This window comes from Cannabis sativa, chromosome 3 (genome assembly GCF_029168945.1).
Source record: "Cannabis sativa cultivar Pink pepper isolate KNU-18-1 chromosome 3, ASM2916894v1, whole genome shotgun sequence".
NCBI classification, from domain to species: Eukaryota; Viridiplantae; Streptophyta; class Magnoliopsida; order Rosales; family Cannabaceae; genus Cannabis; species Cannabis sativa.
In genome coordinates, this window is record NC_083603.1 from 7,201,848 (window position 1) to 7,222,547 (window position 20,700).

General features: G+C 31.4%; 1 protein-coding gene and 1 non-coding gene across 2 annotated transcripts; both read left to right on the plus strand.

Annotated features, from left to right (window-relative positions):
• Positions 1-2,963: 2,963 nt before the first annotated feature.
• LOC115711781 (small nucleolar RNA R71) lies at positions 2,964-3,069 on the plus strand. Its single transcript, XR_004010656.1, has one exon. It is a non-coding gene; the product is annotated as a small nucleolar RNA R71 (small nucleolar RNA).
• Positions 3,070-14,168: 11,099 nt separating this feature from the next.
• Positions 14,169-17,812, plus strand: LOC115709679 (pentatricopeptide repeat-containing protein At1g80270, mitochondrial). The gene is made up of 3 exons (XM_030637842.2): positions 14,169-14,302; positions 14,802-15,333; positions 16,424-17,812. Exons 1-3 carry the CDS (start codon positions 14,268-14,270, stop codon positions 17,669-17,671), a joined length of 1,815 nt encoding a protein of 604 aa, XP_030493702.2. The 5' UTR covers positions 14,169-14,267; the 3' UTR covers positions 17,672-17,812.
• Positions 17,813-20,700: the final 2,888 nt, after the last annotated feature.

The following is a 20,700-nucleotide window of genomic DNA, read 5'->3' on the forward strand; positions in this document are numbered from 1 at the left end:
TTTTGTTGCACTCACAACTGTTTTTTCTATACACATGCGTGGTAAGCAACTGCTTAAACCTTATATTCGACATTATAAATTATTTAAAAAAATTTAAAAATTTACAAGTATGGTCATAAATACTTATAGGGCTCGTTTGGAACGCCGTATTAGGTCGTATTGTATTGCATTATATTGAATTGTATTTTATGCAATATTTTTATGTAAAATTATATGTAGTATTAACTTTTATAAACACCTAAATATATAATATTTTAGTATAAATTAAAGTTTAACATAGTATTATACAAAAATATGATATATAATCCAATTTAATATAATACAATACAATACGACTTAATACAACGTTCCAAACGAGCTGATAATATATACAATCATTAAAAAAATTAAACTTAAAAATATTCTAGATATCGAAATAAATAAAAAATTACAAAACCACACCTTTAATGATAAATTTTCAATAATAAATACTTATATTTTCATTTATCCATCTATATTTATAATCACCAACCATGAATCATTGTGATTGCACAATCATGTACAAAAATTTACTTATTATTTTTATTTTATTTTTTAGAGAGAGAAAGTGAGGGAGAGAGAGAGTGAATTTTACTTGTAAATGTTAGGTAATCTTTATTATTATTATTATGAAAAAGTAGAATATTCTTTTGGTGAGAGTTGTTGAATTTAAACATGATGACAAACAATTGACAAAATTCCAGTAAGAAAGTCGACCCAGCTGTTCTTCCTGTATTATTTTCAAGCTTAGGATTATTATTTATTATTTAAGAAATAAAAAATACACTAAAATAGAAATATATAAGACAGCTTCTTTTATAAATTAATAAATAAAGTTAAAAGAAAAAAGGAACAAAACAAAAGAATATGATGGGCAATAATAATATAAAGATAAAAAAGAAAGCAAGAGATTCTCTTTTACTATGTAACTTTTTCATTCTCAAAAGGACCCAACAAGATCAACTATTAATTAATCCAAAAAATAATATTTAAAAACAAATAAAAAAATTAGGAAATTTATGTTGTAGACCCATCTAAAGGGTTTCTAGTAAACTCCTTATTTATTGTGGTACAGAAAAGTTTTTTAATATAATTTTTTTTCATACAATTATTTAGAATTACTTGTAAATTTTAAAAAAATTGAATATTTTATAATGTTAAAAATAAAATTTAAATAATTACTTATTATCACACGTATAACAAAATATGTAAATAAAAATAATCTTAAATAACTATAATATACATAATTATTAAAAAAATATAAATTAAAATATTCTCCTACATATCAAAACTGATAAAAAATTTGTAAGATGTATAAAGTAGACTTATCAAAATATATATATATATTTATATATAAAAATAAAGTAGGAAAGTCCTCATGGGCTGCATCTGGGCTGCATGGAGAGAGGTTTAAAGTTAGCTTTTTTTTTATTGTTGATTTAGATATAAAATTCTCAATTACATATAGATTTGGACCCCACTCTCAAACTAGTTGAATTGAAGTTTTATTTTTTATTTTCATCTTTTTTTGGGGACAATTTATAATGCTTCTTGTTTAACAAAGAATTTGTAATGTATTGAATTGCTTTCAAAAAAAAAATTGTAATGTATTGAATTATTAAAACAAGTAATCATTTTCATGTGACACAACAATATACTATTTTATTATAACATTAATTTAATGAAACTCATATTGTTTGTTTTTCATAAGGTTTTTCCTTTTCCTTTTTCTAAGTCAATGACATAATTTATTGAAGATGACTAGTTTCAAACATGGTTGTGCCAAACCAATATAGCATGAATGAATCATAAGGTAAAATTTAAGATTTTTTATCTCCAAAAATATACTAAAGTTGTGTCACCTAAACTTTTCAATTCTTAAAATTAAACTATTAAAATTGTTGGATTCAAAGATTTTCATCAAATTTCGTTCATGGAATTAGAATGTGACGATTGTCCATATACCCAAATCGTGTTCTCTAACTTTAATAATCAACATGTACTTAATTGTATCCCTAAATTTTAACATGTATCAAATTGTGTCCTCTGAATTTCCGTCCACATTAGACAAACTGAACTCTTGAGAGAAAAATAGAGAAGGTGAACGAATGAATGAATGTGACTCAACAATGAAACTGGTTGAGTCTTTCTATTATATATCAAATGAGATTACAAAGTAACCGGTTGATCCTGAACCTCTTCTTCCATTGGTTGTCCCCCATCAGGCCCTTCATACTTCTTCCCGCTTCTCAGGGTAATTGCCTAGCAGTTTTCTTTTGGGTTGACCTCTATTGTGCTAGGCAAGTTTCCCTGAGGACGGGTTGCTATTTGAGTTGCCAACTGCCCCATCTGATTCTCTAAGGCTTTAATGGATGATCTAATCTCCCTCATAAACTGTAGCAATAAATCTGTTTGAAGACTAGAACCCCCACTAGAGCCTTGTTGTTATGATTGTTGTTGATTCTGCGTTTGGTTCTGATTTCTCTACTGATAGAACCCCTGTTGTTGTTGATTAAAACCACTATTTCTTCGACCCCCTCCTTTTGAACACAAAGTTGTTATTTTGAGAGTAATTCCCAATAGCTTTTGCTTCATCCATTGGCAAACTATTCACATCTACCGGGCATTCTTCATAGGTGTGAGGGCCCCCACAAAGCTCACAAACAACTTGAGCCTGTTTTGCTTGCACAGTTATCAGTTTAGTTAGGGCCTCTACTTGGGCTGTCAGTTTGGTGATGGCGTCTACCTCATGCATACCAGCCACCGTCTTCATTTGACTTCTTTTAGTTGGCCATTGCTGATTATTCATGGCCATTTCTTTTAGTAAATCATAGGCCTCGTTTGCATTTTTTCTCATAAATGCCCCACCAGATGCGACATCTATAATCGTTCTGGTATTACCAATCAACCCGTTGTAGAAGTTGTGGACCAACATCCTTTTTTCAATATCGTGATGTGGACATTTCCTGATGAGATCCTTGAACCTCTCCCGAGCCTCATGGAGAGATTCATTGTCCAGCTGACAGAAATTATTAATCTCTCCTCGCAGCTTAGCAGACTTTGCTGGAGGAAAGAACTTAGACAAGAACTTTGTTGCCAAATCGGTCCATGTTGTAATGGAGTTTGGAGGCAAGGAGATAAACCAACTCTTGGCTCGCTCTCTCAGCGAGAATGGGAAAAGTCTCAAGCGGATGGCATCATCACTAACTCCATTTACCTTGAAAGTCTGACATAAATCCATGAAATTAGACAAGTGCAAATTGGGGTCTTCAGAGGGGAGTCCACCAAATTGGATCGAAGACTACACCATTTAAAGTATGGCAGGCTTTATTTCAAAGTTGTTAGCATCTACGGCGAGTGGTCTTATACAAGACTGGACCCCCGTCAGAGTTGGAAGAATGTAGTCCCTTAGACTACGACCATTTGCTTGATCTTCAATGACACCTCCGTTATTACCGTTGCTGCCTCCATTATTACCGTTATTAGCATTCTCAGCCATAATTTCTTCTGTTTCAGCAGTTGTTGAAACTTTTTCTTGCCTCTTGTTTCTTCTATTTCTTCTACAGGTCTTCTCAATTTCAGGATCAACCGGTAAAATGACACTCTGTCCTTGGCGTCGCATACACCTTCAATTCCTGAAATAGACAAAGACAATGTTGAAAGAAACAGGTTAGCAGTCAGCAAGAAAAGTTAACCAAAGTAGAATTTAATGTAATCTTATGCAATATCAATCTTTAAACAATTCCCCGGCAACGACGCCAAAAACTTTTTACGAAAATTATGAAAAATACGCAAGTGCACGTAATCAAGTAGTAAACTCACACAGGTGAGGTCGAACCACAAAGAATTGGATTAAGTACCACTAGACTAAATTTATGATTCTATTTGGAAAACCAATACTTTTTATGATTAAACACAAAATAATAGTACCAAGAAACTAAAATTAACAACGAAAGATTCAATCAAGATGATAAAATAGGAAAGAGAATCATGTTGATTTATTTACCTAATTGATAATGCCTAATTACTATCCTTTTTCTTGATGTGATGACAGATTACACAATTTAACCTAACTCTTTTCAGATCTTTTAGGTTCTAAATCACATGTTCTATAATCAATCTCTGAATTAGAATAACATGCAATTAGTATTAAGCTATAATCTAAATGTCACATAGGTTACGCAAATACTTTCGTTTCACATAAAACCTAGATTATCCAATTTTAGCATTCTCATTTCCCACTTTTCATATTTTGAATTGAGATCATAGAACATGTAGAAGGCGATCAAGCTAATACATGGAATTACACACAAATATAGATAATTTCACAAATAAGATAAAAGGAATGGCAATTGACATTAACTAGGCAAAAGCTTTAATCAACATTCATCGTCTTCCCCAATTGAGAATTTAGTTCATAAAAACCATATTAACATCCATAATTAAATCTAGAACAGAAATTAACATAAATAAATTCAAGAGTTAAGAAAGAAAACTAGTGGTGATTTCGCTCCAGATCGTCACAATAGCCTCCTCTCCTCCTTCACACTTTTCGGGGCTGATTTTTGATGATTTTTGCCATATGAGTCGAGTCCCTTATATAGGAATTAGGGTTGTTACCTCTGAATGGAAAATATTCAAAACTAGTCGAAAATCCCGTGTTTCGTACTTGGTCACGACTACATAAAGGGCTAGTTGCGACCATAGGCAAATGGGAAAAAACACCCGTTCTTCCAAATACCCTAGTCGCGACCATAGTCGCGACCTAAGAAAAGGGTCGCGAGTATGGTGTGTCCTAGTCGCGACTACTGGAGCAAAATTGGCAACTTCAGTAAATTTTTCACCAAATTGTCTTGTCTTTTCACCAATCGATAGAATTTGAACTATAATGCATCAGGAACCTAAAACAAGGAAAACCAATCGTAAAACCATTCTAAAAGGTAACATTAACTGAGAAAACGCTTATGAAATTGACCCGGAGCTTAGGCTAAAAATAGCCTAACAAATTGTTGATAACATTTCTAATGTGTATGACCAACACGATTACACAAATGACATACTAGATTGTTTCCACGACCACTGCCTCTGCCAGAGTAATTTTTGCGACCACCTCAAAAGTTTCCACGAGATCCACGATCAAAGAAGGACTGATTTCCACGACCTCCTCCTTGTACAGACAAACCAACAAAATTAGCATGAACACTTTTTAGAGTAGCACTAGCTTGCTGATTGATTCTCATGTCTTATCTGTGTAACATGAACTGAACCTCTTGAAGAGTCAAGGAATCATATCTGGTTGTGAAATTTATCGCAACATCATATTCAAGACCCAAGCCTCCAAGAATATATAACACCAGATCATCATTAGTGAGAGGTTGGCCAGCAGAAGCTAAGGCATCAACATAATGCATCATCTTCAAGTGTGTATTCATCAATCGATGTTGATCCTTTCTTGGTTGATCGCAGAAGGTCACGAATCTGGAGAAAGGGAGCTCGAGATTGAGTGGCAAAGAGTTAGGCAAAAACATTCCAAATTTCAGTAGAGGTGTTACAATTGATGACATATCCCTGCATTTGCTCAGTCATGGTATTTATAAGCTAATGCATTAGAAACTGCTTGAATTGAAGCCATTGAAGATACATTGAATTTGGAATGTTACCTGCAAGGTTGATCGGAGGAGATGGATTTTTTCCAAGGATGTGTCCATCGAGATTATAGGCTTTTGTTGCAGCAAGAACCAACAATCTCAAGAGAGTAGTTAGATCAATCTAACTAAAGGTTGAGTGGAAGAAGATTGCTGTTAGGTAAGTCAATTTGAGCATTTTCTTGAGAGTGATTGTTGACTAATTCTCGTTCTTGAGAAATGCCATTGTTGGTAGGGTTGCATAGAGTTTCAGGCGCATTATTTGTGCTAGTTTCAGCCATAGCTCTGATACCATAACAATGTTTAATGAACACTTTAGAGAAAAATAGAGAAGGTGAAAAGAGAGAATGAATAAATGAATGACTCAACACTGAAACTGGTTGAGTCTTTCTGTTATAAATGAAATTACAAAGGAACGAGCTCAACTAACTTTGGCTCAACAAGAATCAAAACTCCTAATTTTGTTACAAAGACAACTAAGCAAAACAGAATTATAGAGGAACCAAATTACCTGATAATAGAATCCTGACTAATCTTAAGTATATCTAATATTAACTTTCGTTCACGTTAGACACTCATTAGTAAAATTGAACAAAAGACTTTAAATCTAACAATCTTAATAGTTTTAAAAAAAATATTAACAATTAAAAAATTTAGACAATACAATTTTGTACATGTTAAAATTTAGAATGAAAAATCCTAATTAGTTTTTCTTTATTATTACCAAATAGTATTATTAACTCAACTATTTGAATCCATTTTCTTATTTTTATTTTCTTCCACCAACTCAGTCTGCCACAATATACTAAAATGCATACTATTTTAATTTATTTCTAACTAAATTTGAACTAATGGTACCATTTTTTTCTTAGGAATTTACACATAAAGGATCATATTTGTAACTGTTTGAAACAAATAGTCAAAGCCAATATTTGTTTTTTACATAGAAAGCCAAAAATATATGATTTATTTATCTTTCTTAAATTTAATATTCTAGTCTTGTAGTTGTAGAAACAAAATAGTTAATATTTGCTAAATTATATAATGGGATAATTTTTAAAAAAATAATAATAACAAAATAAATTATAAAAATATGAAATTTTAAATATTTTTATTTCTTACTTTTATATAATTTTTTTTGTATTTTTATAGAATAATTTAAAAATTAAAATAAAATTGAACATGAAAATATAAATATTTTACCATAACTAATTTTTCATTATATAAATTAGATGTGCAATATTTCAATGAATTAAATGACTGAAAGTGGGCCTTCTCAGTCACTCTCCTTCCTTGAGCAGTTCAACGACTTTGGTGGATAAGTCAAAATTTGCAAATTTTTTTTTATCAAGTTTACCATTGTTTTTTGATTTTTTATGTAAATCTATATTATTCTTTTTTCAGAATAAAAAATGTATAAATAAATAGGATATACTTTACACTTAGATATATGGAATGAATATAATATTGATTAGCTTAATCTGAAATGACAATATTGTAATATAGCTGTTGGATCATATATTTGGACTTTTTTGAACTTCATATCATATTCAATCATAGTTGCTATATTTCAAAATTGTAAATTATTGACATAAATAATGAAAATTTTCAATAAGATACAGTTTATGACACAATTAGCAAGTCATTTCTTATCAAACTTTGTTATAAGTCTTTTTGTTAAGAATTTTAAATAAAATTGATTACTTAAATGCACCAAGTGAAGAAGTCAATTAATTTTCAAAGAGTTTTATCAAGCTTATTTATTATACTTTGTATCAAAACTATTAATAAAAAAAAATCCAAAAACTTTTTTACTAATATAAAGCAAAAGTAACTTAAATTTCCAAATTTATTTTGTTCTATGTTTAATCTTTGTCATTAATTATTAGCATTTACGGGCATCTCTAATGAATCAATATAAATGTAATTTAATGTATTATAAACATAAAGTAAGTTAAAAAAAAAAAGAAAGATAAAGTTAGAAGTTTATAAAGAGAACTTTTTTTTATATTGTGGGAGGAGGAGGATTTTTTTTTTTTTTTTTTTGCTAAGAGTGGAAGGAGGATTCTGACTTACCACATTCTATTTATGAAAAGAAATGTGTAATTATATAAAAAATTGAAAAGTGAAGTGTGTGAATGATTGGACTCCTACATGGGATAACAACACTTCATTAGAAGTTTATAAAAAGTGTGTGTTTGAGAATTGGGTTTGGGCCTCAAGGGGTACCCAATTTTGTGCGCATGGGTGAGAACTCGCACACTAGACCACCACACGCGCACGTCGCCGTTTGACCAATTCGAGCCAGGTTGGGTTAGCGGGCGAGTGAGATGTCACATAATAGATCCGCTTATTACTGCCCATGATCCAACTCTTCCTCCACGATAATATTACCGTTTTCTTACTAGATCGACTTCCCTACATAAGTCGTATCAGAACAATGGAAGAACATATCTTTTCCAACTTCAATTTTTTTTTCTTTCTTACGATTTTTCTCATAGCAAACTTTAGGATGTAATAGAGCGATATAGTTCGGTGCAGAACATATCGTACGTATGCAGAGGCTGATTTATCCTTGGGACGTCGTGGGTACCCAATTTTGTGCGCATGGGTGAGAACTCATACACTAGACCACCACACGCACGCGTTGCTGTTTGACCGATTCGAGCCGGGTTGGGTTAGCGGGCGAGTGAGATGTCACATAATTTTTTAAAGAAAAATTATTTAATTAAATAAAGATTTATTTTTTATTTATTAATTAAATAATTGTAACGTTATTAGAAGTAGTAAAATGCGATCAGTTAATGATCCGCTTATTACTACCCATGATCCAACTCTTCCTCCACGATAATATTACCGTTTTCTTACTAGATCGACTTCCCTATATAAGTCGTATCAGAACAATAGAAAAACATATCTTTTCCAATTTCAATTTTTTTTTATTTCTTACGATTTTTCTCATAGCAAACTTTAAGGTGTAATAAAGCGATATAGTTCGGTGCAGAACATATCGTACGTATGCAAAGGCTGTTTTATCCTTGGGACGTCGTGGTTGCTACACTGGCGTGCACACTTTGGGCAGAGCTGCGAAACGTCTTAAAGAAAGCGACATTGTCCATGACTTAGCCAGAATTTTCTATCGATAATTCGCTCCAGTTTCATTGTTTTTAATTTCGGTCTAACAGTAATTAATAAACTATGTTTATGTTTATGACCATATTTAAATAGATTTAAATAGAGATAATTAATATAGTATAATCTAGCCTTTAGTTGAATGTGGTCCTATCCTATTTACATATTTATATTTACTTATTTTTTTCTTTAATATTATATATGGTTTTAATAATATAAAAATATATAACATACGTTTAAGATAATTTAATTAATAAAAAATTGTATTATATATTTTAAATGAATGAATTAATTGCGACATAACTCTATTAGTGTGACATCGTAATTAATCTCTAAAATTCATAATTAAGTTTTGTTAACACTTAGTCCTTTCTATCTAATTTTGATAGTTAAGTGTCAAGTTAGTTGTCTATGTATATGTATGGTACTGTCCATATTAACACAATATACACATGACACAATATTATTGGCCCACATAAATAAATATTTTTAAGAAATACAAATAAATTGATTTAAAATAAATTAATTTAAAATAATAATAATTTTTTTTCTTTCTCATCTTGGTCCACGAAGACCACCACCCAAAGAAACCCGCGAAAACCCTTCTCTGCATCTACCCCTCTCACTCAATCCCACCTTTATCTCTTTGTTCATTGTCTCACATGCATAGCTAGACGTAAACGGCCATTCTCCGATCGACGCTGATTGAAACGGACCACACCACTGTGCTCGCAATGCCTAGAAATCCCATACCTCGACTCCCCCTCGCCTCGCATTACCAGAGCTCATCTTCTTCGATTTTTTCACTCACCATCATTGCAATGCCATCATTGTCCATCTTAGAGCCTCTCTCTCCCTCCTCCACTTGTTCTTTCTCCTCCGGATCTCGATGAATGGTGATGACCTAAAAACAAAATAAAAATGCCGAAAAATAATCACTAAGAAATAGATACGCGAGATCCTGGCTATCACCACTGATCGCTAGAGGAGATTTGGGCGCTGGCGAGAACAAGAAATGGAGACTCACAGTCACACCTGCTCATCTAGCCTGCCATTGCTATTTCTCACAAAATTTCATTTCATTTTTTTCTTCTTTCAATGTTTGTAATGTACTTGATTGATGGAATTTTTTATTTTCCTATTTCTTCCTCTCTCTCTCTCTCTCTCTCTCTCTCTCTCTCTCTCTCTCTCTCTCTCTCGTTCATATTTTCTCATCTGACTGCAGTTGGAGTTTCAGGTGGGTTCGCCCATGCCATTGGATTCGAAGTGGAGTTTTGAGAATGAGAGAAAAGAGTTGGGAAAGAAATCTGCGGTTTGGGCTTAGATTTGAGATTTTAAGGTTCTTTCGTAAGTCGTATTATATTGAATTGTATTTTATATAATATTTTTATGTAAAATTATACGTGGTATTAACTTTTATGGGCACCTAAATATATAATATTTTAGTACAAATTAAAGTTGAACATATCATTATATAAAAATATAATATATAATCCAATCAATATAATACATTACATACAATACAATACGACGTTTCAAACGAGCGCTTAGTATAAAAATGTGTTTTTTTGTTGAATATGAATTAATTTAAATTTGGTTTTATTTTTGTTTAACATTTTCTTTGAGATTTGAATTTGGAAAATAGGTTGTGGGGTGGTGGGTAATGGTGGTTGCGATGGTGGAGGGTAATGATGGTTTTAATGGTGTTGGTGGTGGTTTGGTGCACATGATGGTTAATTGGTTATGGTGGGTAATGGTTGATGAAAAATAGGGTTTGAGGAGGGTGAGAAGAAAGAAGAAGGGAAAAAATGAAAAAGAAATTTTATTTTTAAAATGATTTTTTAATAGGATTTATTTTTTTATTTTAAGTAAACTTATTTGAATTTTTATTTTATTTTTAAATATTTATTTATGTGGGCCAATAACATTGTGTCATGTGTACATTGTGTCCATGTGGATATTACTTTATGTACACATGGACAACTATTGACACTTAACTGCCAAAAATTGATAGAAAGAGCTAAGTGTCAATAGAACTTGAGTTTAGGAGATTTTACCGTTAAGGTTTGAGTTTTGGGGATTAACTGCTAGCGAGGTGACAATATTAGGGGTTATGCTGTAATTACATCTTAAAAAATATATATTTAGTGACATATTTAGGGTATAAATAAGTTGAGTCCTTATTACGTGGGATTTGAGAAAGTGCATGAGATGAGCATGCACATTCCAAGCTAATTGGGAGAAAAATTTATTTGAACTTTTTTTTATACAAAATGGTAAAAATTTAAAATATAGTATTATAAAAACTTTTACTAAAATTAATTGCAAGAAATTAACACATGGTTACAAGGTAGGTTCAATTAATAATTAATGTCTCAAAATAGTTTGTTCATATCTAAATTAAATACGGCAATTCATGGGATATTTGGTGAAATTGTCACTCCCATTCATTCTAAAGTAATAAAATGTTATTTTCACCATTTTTTAGAGAATTATTATATAGAAAATACAAATTGACATTTTATTTATAAAAATACTTCCATAAGATGTGGACAATATTTATACTTTTTATGTGCTTTTAATTACCAAAATACCTCTCACATTATCACTTACATAATCAGACGCAGATTGCTAGGTGGTTGGCCGAAGGTTACATCAGACGAAGGTTTCAATTAGACGAAGGTTGTTGGGTGGTTGACCGAAGGTTGCATCAGACGAAAGTTGCTAGGTGGGGCCGAAAGTTGCATCAGACGAAGGTTTCAATCCTAGGAAGCATCAATCGTGGGTTGCTGTTGCAACTGTAATGCAACAGTTATATCTATTGCGATCCAACTAACGTGCAACTTAATTGCAACTAAAAATATAAAATGTGAATGTGTATATGTTAGAAACTATTTGTTAGTATTTTTTTTTTGTCACTTATCGATAATTACTTGTACCTTAATAGTAATATGTGGAGAAATATTTACTAGCGAGCAAAATATTTATGTAACTGTAATGCAACTGTTATGAAACATTAAAAATCAGAACAGTGTTTCTACGTACGCAACTCTATCTACATGTCTCTTCGTGATTTAATATGAATAAATTCACCATTAGAAATTTGGAAAACAACATAAATACACCAGGATAAACATTTTGTTATAGTATTGATGTGTTTTTTTTTATTATACCTAAGTTGGATTGTTTGGGAACTCTAGTTCAACTTTTTGAGATTTGTATTTCATGGATCTAAAAATTGAAGTCAAGACATTAGTTTATTGCGAATTAAATTGGATTTCTAATTAAATTTTAGTTTTCTAGTAGTTTTTCTGCACTTTTTTTTTATGAATTCGAAACAATCCCTGTTTTGAGCATACGACCAAAATCAATAAGATTTGTATATCCAAAATATGATATTTGTAAGGTTTTATCTTTTGGATTATTTATTATTATTATTATTATTATTATTTTGTAAAAAAATTTCCTCAAACAATGGAAATAATTACAATTTTCCCATTATTGCATTTTGTTCATTTTTGCATACAGTGTAAGAATCCTATTTATAAGTTTCACTTTGTTGATTTATTTTATGCTCATAATCTCGATATCAAAGACTCTTCTGTTTTTTGCATATAAGTATTTGTCATTTATTTATTTATTTATTATTTTCACAAATTATAATTTAGATTGTTTCTTTCCAATATTTTTTGATATTATTTATTTTTATCATTGAATTATGTACTAATAGAAATTTATTTATTATTTTTTTAAGTGTTTGTTTTATTTTTTTTATTTGGGGCCTATGATTATAGTGATTTAGCAAATAAGTTTAATTTTCAATAAAAAAATATGTTGCAGAGACGTTTTATTCTAAATATTGAGATTTGTTAGTTTTATCAATATAATTATTTAGAAAGCTGATTCATCTTTCATTATTTTATTATGTTTTGTAGAATTTTTGTGCTAGTTGCTAATCTTATAATTGTATTGTTTAAAGCGACACGAGAAGGAGCATGTCTTGGCTTTTTAGATGCAGTTGGCTAAGGTATGGAATAGAGAAGACTTGGAATATTTTTTAGTTCTCTCTTAGCATACGTGGTATATTCGGAATAATATAAAGCATGATGACATTCATCCAAAGGCGATTGACATAGTAGAATGTTGTGCTAATTTTATTTCAGAGTATAGGAAAGTGCATGCTACTACTGCGACCAGCAATAAAAGGCAGGCTGCTAGATGGGCTGCACCAGTTCAGAATTTGTTGAAGATGAATGTTGATGCCAGTGTCAAGAAGGGGAATAGTGGATCGAGTTTGGGTTGTGTGGTTCACGATAGTGGTGGCTAAGTGGTGTTTGCTTTTGCTGTGGACTCCCGCAAGCTCTCTCTCATTTGCATGTTGAAGTGTTAGCTATTCATAATGGTTTACATGTGGGAATTCAATGGCGATTGCCCCATTTTTGTGTTAAATCTGATTGTCTTGAAGCTGTCCAATTAATCCATAGTAAGGAGGATGGGTGTAGAGACATAGATGGGGTTGTGGGTCATATTGGGGACTTATTATCTAATCACAATGTTGTTGGAATTTTTTTTGTATATCGTGAAGCCAATGAGGTGGCTCACGCATTAGCCAATCATGCTTTGTTAAACAAAGTTAGAGTTATGTGGATAGGGGTTTCTCTCTCTTGTGCGAGGCTTGCTTTACCGCATGACTCGCCTCTTTGTAATTTGGGTTGCTGAATGAAGTTTATTTTCAAAAAAAAAAAAAAAATACTGTAATGTTTAAATTTATCACAAATTATCTTGTCAAATGATGGTTCGCAACATTTTATTTATTTTGGTCTTTGATTTTTGGCTGAATGTCCTTTGGGTATACAATAAATTATCCTGGGGGAGGTCAACATCGTTAATTCTTTAGAATGTGTTTGGAAGTAATAATGTAATTACTAGATAGTATAATTACTTGAGTGATAATTACACTATAATTTAAAAAACAAGAAGGAGATAGTTACATATAAATTTTTAATATCTTGTTTGACAAAACAAATAGTAATTACACAAGAAAAAAAATATTTTTTTAGTAGTTGATATTTAAAATAGAAAATTTATAAGACCATGAGAATTGAAAAGCGTAATTGAAACCCCTCAATTATCTCCAATACATAATTATAGTGTAATTACATAGTTAGACAAATATGTCAAATCGTGTAATTATCTCTAATTATACACAAATTTAATTACATTGTGACTTTTCAAATGCGCCCTTATTCATTTTCAATCACTTTATCATAAAAAAAAAAAAAAAAAGAAAAAAAAATAATTAGGGGTGTATTCCTTGAAAAGAAAAATTAATAGGGGGTGTACATGTGATATGATATAAGAATTGGGGTCAAAATATAAAGTAATTTTTGACTGGGTTTAGGGTTTAAGAAAGGGAAGGTTGGTTCATTTCTGAAACCTCAATACTCATCTCTGCATTTGGGCATCATCACCATGTGGGCTCTTCGTCGTGCTTCTCTTCCTCTCAGGTATCTTTCGCCCTTTCCTATTTTGCTGTAAAATGAGCGAAAATTGAGTAGTAATTTTCGTGGAAATCGAATAATATGGTGAAATGAGTTATATATTTTTGGATGTTATTAGGTTTTCTTGATCTTTTCCACTTGAACTTTCTTACGTTTCTTTGGGTTCTGTGATTGACTTTTCATTCGTTTAGCTTGACCATAAGCTTCTTTCGTTTTTCTTTTCTTTTGGACAATCCTCTTCTAATCGAAATGCATAATGATCAAGCCAGTGGTTTGTGCTTGGGTTTGATTCCTCACAGTCATAGACCTTATTATTACTTGAAACTTTAAAAGGGAAAGCTGGGAGATTTAGGGGATAATAGGTAGATGTTAAGGGAAAGCTTTGTTTTTTATTATTTTCAAATGGAGACAAATTTTTGTTGATTACAGCCTGAATGTGATAGTGTTAGGCTATATTTTGTGACTGATTACTTGACCTGTTATCGATTTGGGTTTTTGTATTCAGGAATCGAGTATTTGGTATTAGAGCTTCCAGTGCTACTCTTTCTGATTTGAAGCTACAACACAATGCTGGAGTCTCAGATTCTCCTGAAGTGACATGTGGTAAATGTCGTTCTTTCAAGAGATGTTACCATGAAAAATTTGATTCTGCGAACCTATATGTTGTTAGACGGAGTCTTTCTTCACAAGCTGGTACAAAAAGCAGTGGAGAGGAAGATGACTTGGAGGATGGATTTTCTGAACTTGAAACAACAGATGGAGCTAAGGCAGTTGTTGGGGACAATGGTGAAGATGAGCTTATTTCCGAACCAGATCTCTCTGATAATGAGGATCATGCTGAGCCCTTATTTCCGAAAGCTCCTCTTAGGAAGAGGGTTACTTCAGCATTGTTTAAAGCAATTGTAGCTGCTCCTGGTCTCTCTGTTACTGCTGCTCTTGATAAGTGGGTTGAAGAAGGAAATCAGATAGACCGTGGTGAAATCTCATTAACCATGCTCAGTCTTCGGAAGTTACAGATGTATGGAAGGGCCTTGCAGGTGAATTTTCATTATTTATACACACTGTATGCTTTATTGGCTTAACTTAACTTGTGTACTGTAGTGCTCATTATCTCTAATCTTCAAACTTCTCCCTTGATAAGTGTTTGCAATTATTCTAGTGTCAGAAGATACACTCTTCTTGCTTCCAGCTGTATTTGCGTCAGTGCAACTATGATCCTTTTGTCAAATTTTCCTCTGCAGTGTTGAAAGAATGTTGTAATCAAATTTGTTTGAAGGCATTAGTAATGGTGATGGATAGTATGATACATAATGTTTGTGTTTTAAGTAAAATGTTGGCTAAGCTTTAGTTGACTTATTATGCATTCCTTGTTTGGTGTATGTGCTTTAGTTGACTAAGTATACCTTATATAGTTTGACCATTTATTAGTTCAAGTGAGCATATAATAAGAAAGGGTAACTATTAGCTACATTTCTTGTTCCCTTGTAGCATCACTCCTTTTCTTAACCAATTAGAAAGTGGGAAAGAAGTATTTAGGTTCAGTTAAATTCACATAAATTTGCGGATTTTTTGGTGAGTAGTGAGAAGTCTCTTATCTATCCTCTTCACTCTGTGGTTGTTAGATATCTGGGTCTTATGTTTTTTTCGTTTTTGGCTTGGGAGACTGAAGTTTGTTAGCATACCGATTATATCTGGCACATAGTTCTCTTCGCAATTTGTGGATCTAGATATGCAAAGAAATAGAACAACATATGAGTATTAACATATGAAGTGTCTGTGCTGCTTGACTTGTTGGCTTATGCATTTAATGGAGTTAATATTTCTTAGGTCTTTTGTTGGGAATTTTCAGATAGTATGCTGATATAATGTCACTTTTTAAAACAAATCCTTGAATCGTAAGTTATGGATTCTCATACAAATCCTTTTCATTTTGAGTGACCAGATGAAAAGGTACATTTGCTCTTTTGTTTCTGTTTCTCTTATTTATTGTTGTTGAACAAATAGTTTATAGCTCTCATTCTTCTTCTCCTGTGACAATAATCATTTAGATATGAGCTGTAATACCCCATACAATGCTTTGTACTAGCTCGAGACCTTAATTTCCTTTCATGCTTCTTTGTTGTGCAGTTCTCGGAGTGGTTGGAGGCAAGCAAAAGAGTTGAACTTATCGAAAGAGATTATTCTTCTCACCTTGATTTGATTGCTAAAGTACATGGTCCCGAGAGGGCTGCTAAGTACATTGAGACAATTCCAATTTCTTTTAGAGGAGAGTTAGTTTACCGAACCCTCTTGGCTAACTATGTCCAAGCTGGCAATGTGAAAAGGGCAGAGGAAGTTTTCAACAAAATGAAAGATCTGGAATTTCCGATCACCACATTTTCTTGCAACCAGTTGCTGCTCCTGTACAAAAGGACTGACAAGAAGAAATTAGCAGATGTTTTATTACTAATGGAGAAAGAAAACGTGAAGCCCTCGCTCTTTACGTTTAGACTCTTGATAGATACTAAAGGACAAATGAATGACATATCAGGGATGGAAGAACTTTTGGAGAAACTCAAGGAACAAGGTTTTGAGCCAGACATTGGTATAAAATCCATTGCAGCAGGCCACTATGCTGCCGCCGGGCTTAAAGAAAAAGCTGAAGCTGTTTTAAAAGATATGGAGCGAGGAAACTTAAGTGAGAATCGTAGGGTTTGCGGAGACTTACTTCGAATTTATGCATTGCTTGGACAAGCTGATCAAGTGGAGAGGATTTGGAAGTTCTGCGAGTCAAATCCTTGGACTGCAGAGTGCCTTGCAGCAATTGAAGCTTGGGGAAAATTGAAGAAAATCAAAGAGGCCGAAGCTGTTTTCGAAAAGATGCTAAAAAATGTGAAGAAGCCTTCTTCAAAACATTACACTGTGCTTTTGAAAGTATATGCAGATCACAAGATGCTAACAAAGGGTAAGGATCTTATTAAGCGAATGGCAGATGATGGTTGCAATATCGGCCCACAGACATGGGATGCACTTGTGAAACTCTATTTAGATGCAGGGGAGATAGACAAGGCAGACTCTATCTTGCACAAGGCTTCTCAAAACAACCAAGTGAAGCCTTTTTTCAGGACTTACATGGCTGTCATGGATCAGTATTCAAAGAAAGGCGATGTTCATAACTCAGAAAAGATCTTCCATAGAATGAGACAGGCGGGTTATATGGGTAGACTTCGTCAGTTCCAAGCGCTTGTTCGGGCGTACATAAATGCTAAGGCACCGGCATATGGGATTAGGGAAAGAATGAAAGCAGATAATATCTTCCCAAATCGAGATCTGACAGGACAATTAGTACAGGTTGATGCATTTAGGAAGACAGCAGCCTCTGATTTGCTTGAATGAGAGGCATTTTGAGTTGTTAATCTTGGCATGGAATGGACTATATATAATGTTATGTAGAACTATTAATTTTTTAGGTTTTGACAAACGAGGTATAATAACGTTTGCTTTTCTATACTTCAATTTTATTATTGTTCAGAAAAAGGGCCTCATCTTAAGCTTAGTTAGTTCTATTCTATTTGATTTGTTAGCTTTTTGTTCTATGTTTTTACTTTGAAAGTGTGGTTCTTTTGTTTTGTGCATAACTTCATTTTAGTTTTCCAAATTAGCATAGCATGCAGTCAATGTAGGTCCTTGGTTACATACCAATGTCTACATCAAATGTGTAACATTAAATATTAACGGAATTATTTTATATATCATTTTTTAATTTTTTTTTTCTTTTAAATTTACAGTTTGGGTTGTTTTGGTAATTTTTATGTGAGTTGATATGTAATTTTAGTTGTGATTTAAGTTGTTTTGTTAGTTGCTATGTGAGTTTTTATGTGAATTTTTATAAAAAAAAACAAAAAAAAAAAAATTGTTTTGAAGTGTAAAAATAAAAAAATTCTTAAATATTATAACTTCCTTAATTATTTTACACAAGTATTAAAATGCAAAAAATCAAATTCTATAAGTATTGGTACTGCAAATTTTCTTAAAAAGACAATAGTGGTAATTGAAAATTCATGTTTTTGTGCCATTCATGTTTTTAGCTTAGGGTATTGATCAATGATTTTTTTCTCACCTCCCCCTTTCTTTGGAGCTATTGCTCTCAAAGGTAGTTTTATTGGAACTTTTCTTCTTAAAAAAATACATATATTTTATTTTTCTATATTTGTAGAAATTATAATTAAAATGTCATATTTTTTGTAAAAATTTTCAATAAAAAATGATGCTCGACATATATTAGAAAAAAAAAAGATTATAATAATATCTAGGCTTTATTGACATTATAATAGTGATTTTAGCCCCTAATTACAAATTGGAAGATGAGTTGAAAATAAAATTTGAAAAGTTATTGGCTATTTGAGAATGAGTTGCCTAAAATGATTATATCTATATCATGTATAATAATTTGTTTTAGCTAGCTTTTCAAGTTGTGATAATTTTTTTTAGCTATTCTAATGTATGATGAAAGAACTCAACTATTGTACTACCTACCCATGTTCCCATTTCCTCCACTACTCATTAAAAACATACTCTATAAAAATAGGGATAATATATATGTTAAGTCTATATGTGATCCTAACCCTCCATCATGACTTATGGAAGGCTATTATTGCTTTCTAGTGTTATAGCATTTTCAAGTGATCCATGTGATGATGCATTTGGCCAAGTTAATGATTTTTTTTTTTGTTCTAGAATAAAATTTTAAGATAAATATATTAAATTATTTGTAAACAAAAGCACAAAAATGTTTTGCCCTTCTAGGAAGTTCCCACATGTAGTTCTTGGTCAAGTGGCCAAATTTTGGAGATTTAATATAAAAAATTATCTTATATTAAAGTTAAATTCTATTTTGAATCCCATGTTTTAAAAATTTATAAGAAGGACATTCTCAATATTAAAATAGTAAAAAATAGTCCTTCCTAAATAATATTAGTCAATATTTTTTTTTTTTAAAAAAAAATAGAGAAATTCTATTAAAATGCACCAAGATTAATTAGATTCAAGATACAAAAGATAAGTGAAATTAAATACCTAAATTCATAGGTAGGCCTCGCCACCAAACACAAGCCCCGTCTAAATCAAGGATCCGTTTTGCTAAAGAATAAGCAACTGAGTTCTTAGACTTTTTATAATAAGTCAAAAATATGCTATTAAAAGATTTTCAAACAAGGTTAATATCATCAAGTATAATACCAAACTCATTAAGACGAAGATCTTTGCTATTAACAACAAGAACTAACCGCTGACAATCAGAGAAGGCAGTAACGGACGTATATCCCAACTGCAGGCAATAAGAAAGCCCTTGAAGTCAAATTTTAGTATCATACTATCACTAAATTTAGTGTCAAAAAGTATTACTACTCTAACCACAAAACAAAAAATTACATTAAAAAATATTTCTTATTATTATATTATTTTTTAAATAAAATTTTTAAAAATTAATATCATATTAATTAACTAAAATCACCACAATGCACCATCTAAATAAAAGAGTCACGCGTGCAACAGACAGTTTGAATTTTATTTTTTGCATATTAATTTTATTTTTTTTTATAATTTTACAAGATATCTTAAATAATTATAATGTACACGACCATGAAAAGAAAAATTGAACTAAAAAAATTCGTTTGGTGCCAAAACAGATAGCAATACATCAATACATTACTTTTAGAAAGATATACTGTAAATTTTTCAAAAATTAAATTCTTAATTTCATAAATAAATCAAATAATATAAATATACATAAATATAATTAAATTAAAAAAAATATATCAACTACATATATACCGTGCATTGGAACATTAACTTTAAAATGGAATGTTTAATAAATTAATAGTGTCTCCTTTGAAACAAAAAAAACAAAAAAGATTTTATATAGGTTTTTTTATACCACACACTAAAATTTTTAATCTTTTTTGTTTTTTATCTTTTTACTGTGGGGTAGAATTTTTTTTTAAAAATACTATATTTTTTTTTCATAAATACTGTGCATTTTTTATAGTGTGTACTATGTTAAGTTTTTACTGTTGTTTTACGGTTATTTTTTAATTGTTCCACTGTTGTTTTTAATTGTTTTGTTATGTTGTTTTACGGTTGTTTTATAAAAACACAGTTCTATTGTAAAAAAATATGTGTGGTAGTAAAATTGTAAGGGAAATTTGAATTTCTATGCATGCATTAGGGGATAATTTTTTTCCTAAACTAATACTTTTCTACATTGAAAATATATGATCACTTTTCCAAAACCCCAAAAATACCCCTCTCAAAAACTCAAACCCTTTCTCTCTCCTTCCCTCAAACTCTCTTTGCCTCTTTGCCTCTTCGCCCAAAACCCCATCGCAGGAAACCGCCCCTAACCCTCAACCATCATCACCCACCCA

Excerpts from the sequence above, each read along its gene's own strand:
- LOC115709679 (XM_030637842.2), top strand. The coding sequence starts at position 14,268 with ATGTGGGCTCTTCGTCGTGCTTCTCTTCCTCTCAG. Across the intron at positions 14,303-14,801 it reads CGTGCTTCTCTTCCTCTCAG|GAATCGAGTATTTGGTATTA; the intron begins GTATCTTTCGCC and ends TTTTGTATTCAG. Across the intron at positions 15,334-16,423 it reads TGTATGGAAGGGCCTTGCAG|TTCTCGGAGTGGTTGGAGGC; the intron begins GTGAATTTTCAT and ends TTTGTTGTGCAG.